The following is a 13,890-nucleotide window of genomic DNA, read 5'->3' on the forward strand; positions in this document are numbered from 1 at the left end:
CCAGTATCGGCATCATAAGCTCTAATTCTTGTAATCAAATATCCCGCTTTCACGTTTCCAGGAATAGTCTCTTCCACAAATGCTGTTCCATTCCTGGTGAATGGGAAAATGATTACTGGTGGATTGTCATTCTGATCCAAGATGAAAACGTTAACAGTGACGTTGCTGCTAAGTGACGGAACACCAGAGTCTCTAACAACAACACCAAAGGAAAACCGTTTAGTTTCCTCAAAATCAAATCTTGTAAAACTAAACACTTGTCCAATGTCAGAACTTATACTGAGGAAGGGCATTAGTGACTTGTCCATAACTTCAGTTTCCCGTAGATGGTATGTGATAACAGCATTCTCATTCGCATCAATATCTGTTGCAGTAACTGCAAAGATTTGAGCACCAGGAACATTATTTTCCTCTACATAGAATACATATGGGTCTTGCAAAAACATCGGATGGTTATCATTTACATCCAACACGTTAACGTTTTGTAAGAAAACAGAGGAGGGTATCCAAAATCTTTAGCCGTTATCGTTATGTTATGTTGGGATACAGATTCCCTGTCCAGTCTTGTCTTAGTTACCAAAGAATACAAATTCTGAAGTGATGGCCTTACTTCAAAAGGCAAATCTTCGAATGAAAAACATATCACTTTAGAATTAATACCTGAATCAAGGTCAGTAATGCTAATTAGCCCAACGACTGTACCTGGCTTTACGTCTTCGAACACTGAACCCTTTAAGGATGTAATTTCTATCATGGGTGCGTTATCATTCATGTCTTTTTGATTAATACAGTGCAGTGGCTACTCATCGGCACAGGGCCCTTATCTGTAGCTTTTACTTCAATTTCATAAAGCTCTTTCTCCTCAAAATTGATCACGCCTTCAACCGTAATTTCTCCAGTGGAAATATCCAGCTGAAACAATTCGGCGACTTTTTTCTGGACTGAGGTCTCAAATAAATAAATAACCTCAGCATTACTCCCCTATTCTAAATCCATAGCGTTAAGTGTGAGAATAACAGTACCTAACTGAACATTCTCCTCTAGTGTTACACTATATATTTGTTCAGCAAAAATGGGCACATTGTCGCTAATGTCAACTGTTACAGTAATTGTCATATTTCCTGATCTCACAGGATTTCCCCCATCGACGGCTGACAACAATAAATTATACTTTGCTTTCATTTCCCTATCCAAAGCTTTTTGCAAAACTAATACTGGAATTTTATTAATCTTGCTGCGTTCTTCTACTTGCAAAATAAAATGATCGTTTTGACTCAGCTGATATAATTTTAAAGCGTTAACACCTGAATCGAAATCATAGGCGGCCTCTAATTGGAAACGGGATGCAATTGGCGTAGATTCGGATATTTCCAGACTTTTCTCCTTTTCTCGAAAAGCAGGATAGTTATCATTTATATCCAGAATTTCAATTTCAACTTGATGTACTTCTAAAGGATTTTCTAAAACAACTTTAATGTTTATAAAACAAGCCTCATCTCTATCGCATAGCACTTCCCTGTCAATGATATCGTTTACAAATACGATTCCGGTCTTCAAATGTACCTGCACCATCTGCTGTTTCATCACAGAAATAACTTGAACGTCTCGACTTTCAAGTTGTTTCATATCAAGACCTAAATCCTTTACAATATTGCTGATAATGGTCCCTGATGCTGACTCCTCCAGAACAGAATAATGTAGCTGTGCAAAAATATTTTTCCAAGAACACACAAGACAGAAACAAAGCAGTAGAATGCCTTTGTAGACATGCAGCCTTTTTAGTGTCATCGTACTAAAGATTGCAGATCCAGGTAATCACAATGATTTCACAAATCCGTTTTCCTTAGTTTCCATTCAAAATACAAATAAAAAAATAAACTGCCCCGTGTCTCACTGAAATGAACGAAGGAAATCAATCCGTTAATTTTATCATGCTCAGAAAAAGGGGTTGGTTTCATATTAAACAATTTACCGAAACGACTGTTTTGCTAAGGTTGGAAAGCAGTGACATCATGCGTTTCTTTTAATGCAGTGCAATTGAATATTCATCCATCCATCCATCCATGCATCCATCCATCCATTGTCTCCCGCTTATCCGAGGTCGGGTCGCGGGGGCAGCAGCTTGAGCAGAGATGCCCAGACTTCCCTCTCCCTGGCCACTTCTTCTAGCTCTTCCGGGAGAATCCTGAGGCGTTTCCAGGCCAGCCGGGAGACATAGTCCCTCCAGCGTGTCCTGGGTCTTCCCCGGGGCCTCCTCCCGGTTAGACGTGCCCAGAACACCTCACCAGGGAGGCGTCCAGGAGGCATCCTGATCAGATGCCCGAGCCACCTCCTCTGACTCCTCTCGATGCGGAGGAGCAGCGGCTCTACTCTGAGCCCCTCCCGGATGACTGAGCTTCTCACCCTATCTTTAAGGGAAAGCCCAGACACCCTGTGGAGGAAACTCATTTCAGCCGCTTGTATTCGCGATCTCGTTCTTTCGGTCACTACCCATAGCTCATGACCATAGGTGAGGGTAGGAACATAGATCGACTGGTAAATTGAGAGCTTCGCCTTGCGACTCAGCTCCTTTTTCACCACGACAGACCGATGCAATGCCCGCATTACTGCGGATGCCACACCGATCCGCCTGTCGATCTCACGCTCCATTCTTCCCTCACTCGTGAACAAGACCCCGAGATACTTGAACTCCTCCACTTGGGGCAGGATCTCGCTACCAACCCTGAGAGGGCACTCCACCCTTTTCCGGCTGAGGACCATGGTCTCGGATTTGGAGGTGCTGATTCTCATCCCAGCTGCTTCACACTCGGCTGCGAACCGATCCAGAGAGAGCTGAAGATCACGGCCTGATGAAGCAAACAGGACAACATCATCTGCAAAAAGCAGTGACCCAATCCTGAGCCCACCAAACCGGACCCCCTCAACGCCCTGGCTGCACCTAGAAATTCTGTCCATAAAAGTTATGAACAGAATCGGTGACAGAGGGCAGCCCTGGCGGAGTCCAACTCTCACTGGAAACGGGTTTGACTTACTGCCGGCAATGCGGACCAGGCTCTGGCAACGATCGTACAGGGACCGAACAGCCCTTATCAAGGGGGCCGGTACCCCATACTCTCGGAGTACCCCCCACAGGATTCCCCGAGGGACACGGTCGAATGCCTTTTCCAAGTCCACAAAACACATGTAGACTGGTTGGGCAAACTCCCATGCACCCTCCAGGACCCTGCTAAGGGTATAGAGCTGGTCCACTGTTCCGTGACCAGGACGAAAACCACACTGTTCTTCCTGAATCCGAGGCTCAATTGAATATTTATTTATTTAATTTATTTATTTATTTTTTTGATTTTTATTGTAATCATTCCATACAAATAGATCAATTTATAACCCAACAAAATTGAAGACAAATCAAACCCCACCCCTGAGAAGGAGAGCTGAGCCGAAGGAGAATTGCTTAAGGCTTTTTAATAAGGCAACAATAAACAAAAGAAAGGGAGAAACAAATATATATGTAAATAAGAGATGGAGAAGGGAATTAAATGCGGTAATAGTTATTTCTCTTATTCTAAAATAATATTGATTAAATCCTGCCAGGTTTTGAAAAAATTTTGTATAGATCCTCTAACTGAGAATTTGATTTTTTCCAATTTCAAATAATATATTGGATATATTGAATATTTAAAATAAGTGATTACAGTTCATTAAAAATAAGCAGCCTAATATACAAAATAAAATTGTAATAATAATTTAGATACAGTTTAGAGCGCATGTTTATAGGCTGATCATTAAAAAGAATATAAGGACTGCCCGTCTATAACACATTTCCGAAAACATGTACACAAATGTTCAGAATCACAATATAAATTCACAGACAAGCACACACACACATACATTATATATATATATATATATATATATATATATATATATATATATATATATATATATATATATATATATATATATATATATATATGTACTTAACATTACAATTACTGAAAGGTGAAGTAAGTAACATTTATTATCTTGTTACAATGGCACCTGTCAAAGGGATAGGATATATTAGGCAGTAAGCAAACAGTTCTTGAAAGTGATATACTGGATGGAAAAATGGGCAAGTATAAGGATCTGAGTGAATTGCCAAGGGATAAACTGTGATGGCTAGAGGACTGGGTTAGAGCATCACTAACACAGCGGGGATTCTGAGGTGAAGAGTGGTCAAATAAAAGGATAACCAGTGAACCAGCAAGAAGGTCATGGGTGCCTAAAGTTAATTGATACTCATTGGGAGCAAAGGGTGTCCTTTATGGACAGATCCTATGAGCTACCTAGAACAAATTACTGAAAGCTTAATGCTAGCTATGAGATAAGGGTATCAGAGCACACAGTCCATGAGCATCAGTCCAGCATCATTGAGCAATGAAAGAAGATGGCCTGATCCAGTGAATCACATTGTCTTGTAGATCAAGTGGATGACAAGGTGCATGTGTGTTGTTTATCTGGGGAAGAGACAGCAGCAGGATACACTATGGGAAACAGGCTAGCCAGCAGAAACATTGTGATGCACTATGCAATATTATGCAGGAAAGCTTTGGGTCCTGGCATTAATGTGGATGTTGCTTTGACATGTACCACCTACCTAAGGATTGTTGCAGACCATGTACACCCCTTCATGGCAACATTATTCCCTGATGCCAGTGGCCTGCAAAAAATATTCAGGAATGGTTTGAGGAACATGACAAAGAGTTCAAGATGTTACGTTGGCACCTAAATTTCCCAGATCTCAATGTGATTGAGCGTCTGTATACTGAAAAGCAAGTCCAATCCATGGAGACACTACTTGCAACAAGTCTTAAAAGATCTGTTGTTAACGCTTTGGTGCTATATCATAGGACACCTTCAGAGGTCTTCTGGAGTCCATGCCTCAATGGATCACTGCTGTTTTGGTGGCACAAGGGTGACCTATGCAATATTGGGAAAGTGGTATTAATGTTGCAGCCGAATGGTGTATTTATGAACACAAAAGAAAACATACAGGCCTCAACAGATTCATAGTATACAAGTTAACAGCAACCCCTTATCATTAGTTTTCGTGCCTTAGAAAAAGTGAAAAAAATTCTATTGAGAATCTTCATTTTGTCAGTAGTCTGGATTTGTCAGGATACTTTAAATTACGTTACTTCACATACAGTAGATTTTTGTGACATTCTCTTACTGAATATTTTCCCCTTTTTTTGTGATAAAAACAGTTGTTATAACATTAGTAACTGTAATATTATTACACTTATCAAAACTATTGTAAAATCAGGATTAGCACAACACTACATTAACACTGCAGTCATATATATCATATTTGTAACTATTGTACAGTTTCAGTCAGGAAGCAGTGTCTAGTTATCAGACTAAAACATGGCTGAATGCATTTCTGTACACTGAATGGCTTACTTTTGCTGGATACTCCAGTTTCTTCCTTCATCCTGAAGATGAGCATGTCAGCTTAGTCAACATCTCCAAATTGGTGCTGTATGAATGTGTGGGTGTGGGTGGATGCATATTTTTGCCCAGAATGGACCAGCTTATATTTGAGTGTTGGTTGATTTATGCTTCATGGACAAGGTCACAACAACCTTTATGTCTTTATTATCCTATATTAGAAAGGAGAGATGCTGGGTATATTGGGAAAAGGATGCTAAGAATACAGTTGCCAGGCAAGAGGAAAAGAGAGAGGAAGGCCTAACAGGAGGCTTATGGATGTGGTGAGAGAGGACATGCAGGTGATGGGTGAAACAGAACAAGATGACAAGGACAGGAAGAGGTGGAAGAAGATGATCCGCTGTGGCAACTCCTAATGGGAGCAGCCGAAAGAAGAAGAAAAAGAAATGACTGGTTCAGAAAATGGAAAGCATGCATTCGTCAAGGATTAAGCCATAATGAATTAATTCACAATTTAAATTAGCTGTGAGGTCGCTGGAAAGGGTATGTGGCACTCCTGATATCTTTGCAAATGGACAATGTCCAAGTCTTTAGACTCCTGGTGCTTCCTGTCATGCTATATGGTTGCGAGACATGGATGCTATCAGTGACCTGAGATGAAGACTGGACTCCTTCAGTACTTTGTGTCTTCAGAGAATCCTTGGGTACTGCTGGTTTGACTTTGTGTGGAATGAGCAGTTGCTCATGGAGTCCTGAATGAGGCACATTATCTGCATTGTGAGGGAGTGTCAGCTATGGCACTGTGGCCATGTGGCGTGATTCCCTGTGGGTGATCTGGCTCATAGGATCCTCATTGATTAGGACCAGAGTGGCCGGACCAGGCCAGGGGATGCCCACGTGACACCTGGCTGCGGCAGGTGATCATTTCCAAAGGGTTGGACTGGATATGCCTGGGGGTTGCCAACCAGGATCGCAAGCTGTTTCATTGTGTGGTGCATGCTCCCCAACCTGACCTGACCTAAGTAGTCATGTTGGCAGGGCAATACCCAGGAGTAAAGATTCTACCTCAAGTTTCATGTTTTCTGTTTATGCTCTTAACTTAGATCTTCTTTCTTTCTTTCTTTCTTTCTTTCTTTCTTTCTTTCTTTCTTTCTTTCTTTCTTTCTTTCTTTCTTTCTTTCTTTCTTTCTTTACTTTGGATAACTGATGCTTTATTCTAAGGGTGTGTGGTCTATAATAGTTCATCTCTGTATTTTCAATAACTACAGTTATCTTACTTGAGGGATTGCTGAGCAAATTTAAGATTGAGCATTGTTGAGACTTTGTCTGAGTGTAGCAATTGTAACCTGAATGACTTTTTCCATACAAACAACTGTAAACCTACTTTTGCCTAGCTCTGTAGATATATAAATATTATTAATTTAGAAAGAGAACCTATAATATGTTCACAAATATATCATTTTTGAAAACTATGAATGCCAGTAATGTAAATGAATAAGTGCTGAAGACACACCGAATGCCATAACAGTATAGGTTCAGTTATAAATAGTAAGTCCTTAGTGCTGATAAAGTGAGTCTTCTTAACATTAAATTAATATAAAACAGCAAATAGTGAAAGAAACAATTTTACACAATTTCCCAGTTCAACCATTTGTACCACTATTTGCTCTCAGAAGTTGTGCTATGTGCACAAATACATGTGAGGAAGAGATTTTTGTTACATTTGGTGAAAAAGTTAATCAAACTCTGAGTCCAAAATCTTGTTTGAAGTACTATATCTACAAAGTTAATGGAAGTTTACTTTTTTAGATTAAATGCATAATCTTTAAATTCCCAGACTTGTGGAAATTCTTACCTATTTTTTTATTTATTGTTTGGCAAGTACCAGATTTTAGGTAATTAAGCTTAAGGCACACTTTGAAATATATATTGTTCTCCACAAAATTCAACGTGTTCACTCACCTGTACAACTTAGAGCAGGTCCTACACATTCTCACTTGCTACAATAATTGTCTTGAGGATCTAGTTGATGTGTCAAATGCAAAGTTAACTCTGTTCACCATAGTTTGTACAAATCCATCAACTCATACTTAGAAGGTGTTCATTTAACAAGGCAAAGAACAAATTCTGATATGATGTCTCACAACATGCCATATCACTTCTACCAGAATACATTTAGAGTCTTCTGTCTTTCCAAAATTAATTCCTTTAGGCCATATATGGCAGGAATCTGGTCGATATCAGAAAAACCAAAGCAAATTCTATGAGAATGGGCAAATTCCCGAAATGCAAACAGGGTCTAGTAGCTGAAAGGCAACATCAATCAACACAATTCTATATAATTTATACTGGTCAATGCTAAACATTTACAAAAAGACTCACTCTTATTTTATATGAAAATGAATAGTATGCTCTCACACCGACCTTAGCCTTATTCAGGATGGCATACACAAGATTTTCAGGAGGAAATAAGCCTTGCTAGGCACACTGAAGGAAGTAGCCTTCATGAGTACCAGTTCAGCACATGGCTTAACAAAGCACACACTGCAATGGTAATTTAGAAAATCCAATTAATACACATATGGAGAATGAGGGAGCAGAGGAAGCCTGTAGCTACTGTAGATACATTCATAAAAAATAAAGGCACCTAAGTGGTTCTTCTGAGTAATGCCAAAAGGGAACCATTTTTGGTTATCAAAAGAACAATCTACATGAAAGGCCCAGAATGTCTCTTTTTTAGATTATAGGTTCAGTAATGTCATGAATTGATGATAACAAATTTGTGAAATACCAATATGTTCCTGATTTTAAATGGACTCTTGTTGCATACAATAATAGGCTATATTCAGCTTTTCTTGATATGTCACATATTAGAAACTTTTCAAAGCCCAAAGAGACAATCTTATGTGGAAAGAATCCTTCCCAGAATTAAATGATTCTTTGTCAAGGAATGGATCTTCAAGAAAGCATACAACCCAGTGAAGAACCATTTCAGAACCAGTCTTTTTAACAGTTCAGCTGGGATTTCTAGAGCTGAGGCAACAGCTGTAACCACCACAACATTATTATGACTTGCTGTCTCTTTCTGAACACATTTCTAGTGTTTCTCATTCATGCAGGTTCACACTATGCAACATCCACAAGATCAGACCTTAGACAGAGTATGCAGCACAACTTCCGGACCAGGCTCTGGTCTTGTCATGTCTACTACTGCAGTTCACTTCTGACAAGAATACCCACATGTGATATCAAACCGCTGTAGATGATCCAGAATGCAGCGATCCATCTTATATTTAACCAGCAAAGACGAACACATGTCACTCCTCTTTTCAAGCCGCTACACTGGCTCCCCGTAGAAGCATGCATTAAGTTAAAACTCTGATGCTTGACTAGTCAGTGGGTCAGCACCTGAGTATATGGAGACACTGTTGAGGTGCTATGCTCCTTCTCACCCACTCAGGTTTCAAAGTGAACCGCGTTTGTTGATGCACATCTGTGTGGTATCAAGTCTCAATCCAGAATCTTTTCCTGTATAGTTCCCAGTTGGTGGAATGGGGTTCTACCTCCATCTATATTGTTGACTCCTTCAATATATTTAAGAAGCAATTGAAGACCCATCTGCTCTGTGAATATCTAGCTAATTGATTGAAGAAGAAAAAAAAAAAAAAACTATGCTCTGTGTTCTTTTATATTGCTGGTAAATTTGTTGGTTAAGCTTGATTGCCATATCGATTATAATCTATGATTGTAAATGTATTAGTTATTACTTCTTTTCACTTGTGGCAATCAACTTTTGCTACCTGTCCTACTACACTTGAACAAACAGGCCCTATCTAAATGTTACTTGATTATGTTTACCTCTGTTGTAAGTTGCTTTGGATAAACTTCCAAGCAAATAAATTCAAATGTAAATGTATTATTATTATTATTATTTTGAAAGAGACCTATAATTTTTTTCAAAATGCAAAACTGGCAAAAGAAAGAACAGCAATACTCTTTACAAGCCAACAAAATATATATAAAAGCCACCAATAAGAACCGAAAAATAAAACAGCCAATTGAATGAGAGCAATGTAAAAAATAGACTTTAATTATTACTCACCGCTTGCGCAATTTTAATTCCACCGTCGGATATTACGAGTGTATTTCTATTGCTCCCCACATCCAACACGGACTTGCTGTTCATTTCTGGTCCAACAAACACTAGTTGTTTTTCTCCTGCTTGGTACTGGTGAAAAAGAGATCCACTTACTTCTGCATAGTTGGTGTCACATATATAGTTATTACTTAAAAATGCATGCCTTCTTTGGCACTTACACACCATAAGAGTAATAATAGTGATAACGAATAGCGAGGACACTGAGCTCAAAACGATGATCAGAAAAAATGTCATTTTATTTTCTTGTTTTTCTAAGGAAGATGTGCTTTTAATTTCAGAAAATATATTTGCTTCCATGTTCTCAGCTACAGTTATGATTACTGTTGCAGACGCAGAAAATGAAATTCTCCCACCGTCTTTCACCAATATTACTAACTTATGCACAGTGACATCAGACTCTCCTATAGCTCGATGAGTTCTGATTTCACCTGTATATCGTCCGACACTAAAAACCGAGCGGTCAGTAGCTTCTTCCAAAGAAAAGGAGATCCAAGCATTAAATCCAACATCGGCATCATAGGCTCTGATTCTTGTAACAAAATAACCCGATTTCACATTTCTAGGAATAGTCTCTTCCACGACTGCAGTTCCATTTTTGGTAAGGGGAAACACGATGACTGGCGGATTATCGTTTTGATCCAAAATAAAAACATTCACAGTTACGTTGCTGCTGAGCGACGGCACTCCAGAATCTTTAGCTATGACATTGAAAGCAAAACTTTTCACTTCCTCAAAGTCAAAGATGGTGAAACTAAACACTTGTCCGTTGTCAGGATTGATGCTAAGGAAAGGCACCAATGACTTCTCCACAGCTTCCTTTTCCCTTAGGTAATATGTGACAAGGGCATTCTCATTTGCATCCACATCTACTGCACTCACTGCAAACACTGATGCTCCAGGAGAGTTATTTTCCTCTATATAGAAAACATAAGGGTCTTGTAAAAATGTAGGATGGTTGTCATTCACATCCAACACGTTAATAAGGACAGTTTCATAAGATGATAAAGAAGGATGGCCAAGATCTTTTGCGGTTATTGTTACATTGTATTGATTTGTAGACTCCCGATCCAGTTGTGATTTTGTTACTAAAGAATAAAGATTTTCCTGAAACGATGGCTTCATTTCAAAGGGCACCTTGTCAGATAAGGTACATTTTATTTTAGAATTAATTCCAGAATCAAGGTCAGTAATAGTGATTAGTCCAACTATTGTACCTGTCTTTGCGTTCTCGAAAATAAAGCTGGTTAATGACGTTACTTCAATCACAGGTGCGTTATCATTCCTGTCTTTAACTTTTATTAAAACAGTGCAGTGGCTGCTCATTGGCACTTGTCCTCTATCCATAGCCTTAATGTCAAATTCATAAAATTCTTTTTGTTCGAAATCGATCACGCCCTTGACAGTTATATATCCAGTATTACTATCCAGCTCAAACAGTTCCTTGACTGTATTGTCAACTGAACTGCCAAATGAATAAATTATTTCACTGTTCTTCCCCTCGTCTAAATCAGAAGCGTTTACCTTTACAACAACAGCCCCTAAAGGGGAATTTTCCTCCAGTGTTACAGAGTATGTCTGTTCTAAAAAAATCAGAACATTGTCGTTAATGTCTTCGACTAGTATTGAAATATTCATGCTTCCAGATCTCGGTGGATTTCCACCATCCACGGCTAAGAGTAAAAAATTAAATTTTGCATTTTCTTCTCTGTCCAAAGGCTTTTGCAACACCAACAAAGGAATTTTGTTTTTCTTGCTGTCCTCTTTCACCTCTAAAACAAAAAAGTCGTTTTCACTCAATTGATAGAATCTTAATGAATTAAGACCAGTGTCGGGATCGTAGGCCCCTTCTAAAGGGAAACGAGACCCAGCAGGAGTTATTTCAGACATTTCTAACGTTTTGCTATTTTCTGGGAAGGCCGGTGAATTGTCATTTATGTCTAAAATTTCAATCTGTGCTTGATGTATTTCTAAAGGATTTTCTATAACAATTTTGATATTTACAAAGCAAGCGTCTTCTCTCGCGCATAACAGTTCTCTATCAATAATTTCATTTACAGATAGCATTCCGGTCTTACGGTTTACCTTTAGCAGCTCCTGTTTTGATCCAGATATCAGACGAAATCCCCTAACTTCAAGATTTCTAAGGTCGAGTCCCAAATCCTTTACAATGTTTCCAATGATTGTACCAGGTGTGGACTCCTCGTGAATTGAATAAATTAAATGAGCGAAAGCTGTTGTCCAAGAGCACAAAAGAAATGCAGTAAAAAGAACAGTCCGCTGGAACATACGTAATTCTTTCATTCTTAAATTGTGCAGGTCATTTAAACACGGCAAAAGCCTTTTACTCTAACAAGAAACAGTGTCGTCTAAAATTATAATTTAAACTCGTCAGAAATTATAAAACGCACACAGCTAAGCTGTGTCGATCTGGTGAAAAAAGGCATGAACTGAGGGGCAGGGCTTTGTATTAATAATGTTTCAATATCCATATTGATGGAAGACTGGAAAGCAGTGACACCCTGCGGTTTTTTTATGAATTGCGGAGAAAAAGTAGTCTTGTATTCATAAACTAAAACAATTTTCGGCGATATTACTAATGTAGTTTGTATTTTAACATATAACAAGCAATATTTTATATCTTTAGTTCATTTTTCATTATAATTAAAAACATTACCCCAATAATAAGATAACAAAAGAGGTCAAACCGATTAAATGAAAACAACACCTATGACATAAATTAAATGAGGGGTGGATATCAAACACTGTCAGTATCCAAATGCTCATGAATTTTAGCAGAAGCTCTGACATATTGTGAAAGTCTGTTCTAGAAGTAAGGACTAGCATAGCAGAAAGCATGCCTGGCCGTTAGCCTTGGTCTAGATATTATTAGGAACCTTTACAGTTTATGTGTAGTGATTAGGTCCTATAGGCGGACAAATGCAGAAGCATCTTTGTAAATGAGTTGAAAGATATTGAAAATGATCCTGTTTTAAAGGCAGGTAGTGTAAGGACAAGAAAAAATAGATGATCTGAGTGTATTGTGTAACAACACGTGAAATAATGTTTCACATAAATTGTAATTTTTAAGTGGTAGTAAGAGAGAGACCAGCAAGCAGAGTTAACATTGTCAAGGCAGGACTGTGTGAACGCAGGTACAACAATCTTCTCTGAGACATGCAACGATAGAAAAGGTCTAACTTGATACATTCCTGAAATGATAAAAGGAGGTCTTGAGATGCAAACAGTGTGAGTTTGAAATAGAAGGGACATTTTGACCATAAGATTTGTAACCAAATAAAACTGTGCATGTGTTAAAAAAATATTGAGTAGCATTATGCTCTGTGAACACTAGGTGAAGCTTCAAGATAAATACTGTATGTTTTCCTCAGCATAGCAATGAAAGAACATGTTATGCTGATATAAGATATAACATATATATACTATCTGATATGCGTCATAATATGGCTCAAGTGTCAACCCTCTAGGAACTCCAAAAAAAAAATAGGCAAGTTTGAGGTTTTATTTGTGTTTTCCAGGGGCAGCATATCTAGCAAAAACAAATTGAGATCCACTGAAAAGGAATAGTGGAGATTTGTAAAAAAAAAAACAAAAAAAAACAGGCATTGGAATAAATTGTCTTGCTAGTGTACACAATAATAATAATCATAAAATGAGGAGAATTGACAAGAATTTTGCCATGACGAGTTTGTTGATATCGCTAACCAATGCAGTCTTGGTATTATGAAGTACTGAGTACTCAGAAAGTAAACTGAAAAATTTCATGTAACTCATTACAGACGATATTCCGAAGGACTTTATATTAAAGAACATTTTGAAATGGAAAAACAATTAGTCATTCCTCCAGGACCAAGATTTATCTTCTTCAGAACTGTTTTTCTACCAGGTAGCTTGCATTTCCTCAGAAAAATGTATTTAAAATACTGATAACATTTTTTGGATAAACCGCTGCAATAAATGTTTTCATTAGATATGTCGACATTGAGTCAGTGCAATATGTAGAAGAATTCATCTCTGAAACAACGGAAGGTCAGCCTCAGTGACTATTTCAGAACAATTCAGAAAAGAGTCATGCAAATTGCAGATTTAGTGAGGAACAGAGAAGAAATGGAACTGGAATAAATAGTCATAGGCTTTAATTGTTCACTGCTATTTTGAATCTTTGTGTGAATACAGTGAAGAAAATTATTACAAATATGAGTAGAAAAACAATACAATTAATTGCTTAATTAACTGTAGAAAACACAGGCTTAGTGTGGTTATCACTATATTTATAAGCTTTA

At 38.2% G+C, this 13,890-nt stretch overlaps 1 protein-coding gene across 3 annotated transcripts in view; it reads right to left on the minus strand.

The window, feature by feature from the left end:
- Positions 1-13,890, minus strand: part of LOC114660357 (protocadherin alpha-C2-like) — a 480,950-nt gene that overhangs the window by 454,748 nt on the left and 12,312 nt on the right. Inside the window, exon 1 of one of the 3 annotated variants that reach the window (XM_051934066.1) lies at positions 9,533-11,905. The exons of the other annotated variants lie outside the window; for them this stretch is intronic. Within the exon in view, the coding sequence (XP_051790026.1) occupies positions 9,533-11,890 (2,358 nt within the window). The 5' untranslated portion in view covers positions 11,891-11,905. Of the gene's footprint in view, positions 1-9,532; positions 11,906-13,890 lie in introns of those variants that run through there. 3 annotated transcript variants of the gene reach the window in all.

This window comes from Erpetoichthys calabaricus, chromosome 11 (assembly GCF_900747795.2).
Source record: "Erpetoichthys calabaricus chromosome 11, fErpCal1.3, whole genome shotgun sequence".
NCBI lineage: Eukaryota > Metazoa > Chordata > Cladistia > Polypteriformes > Polypteridae > Erpetoichthys > Erpetoichthys calabaricus.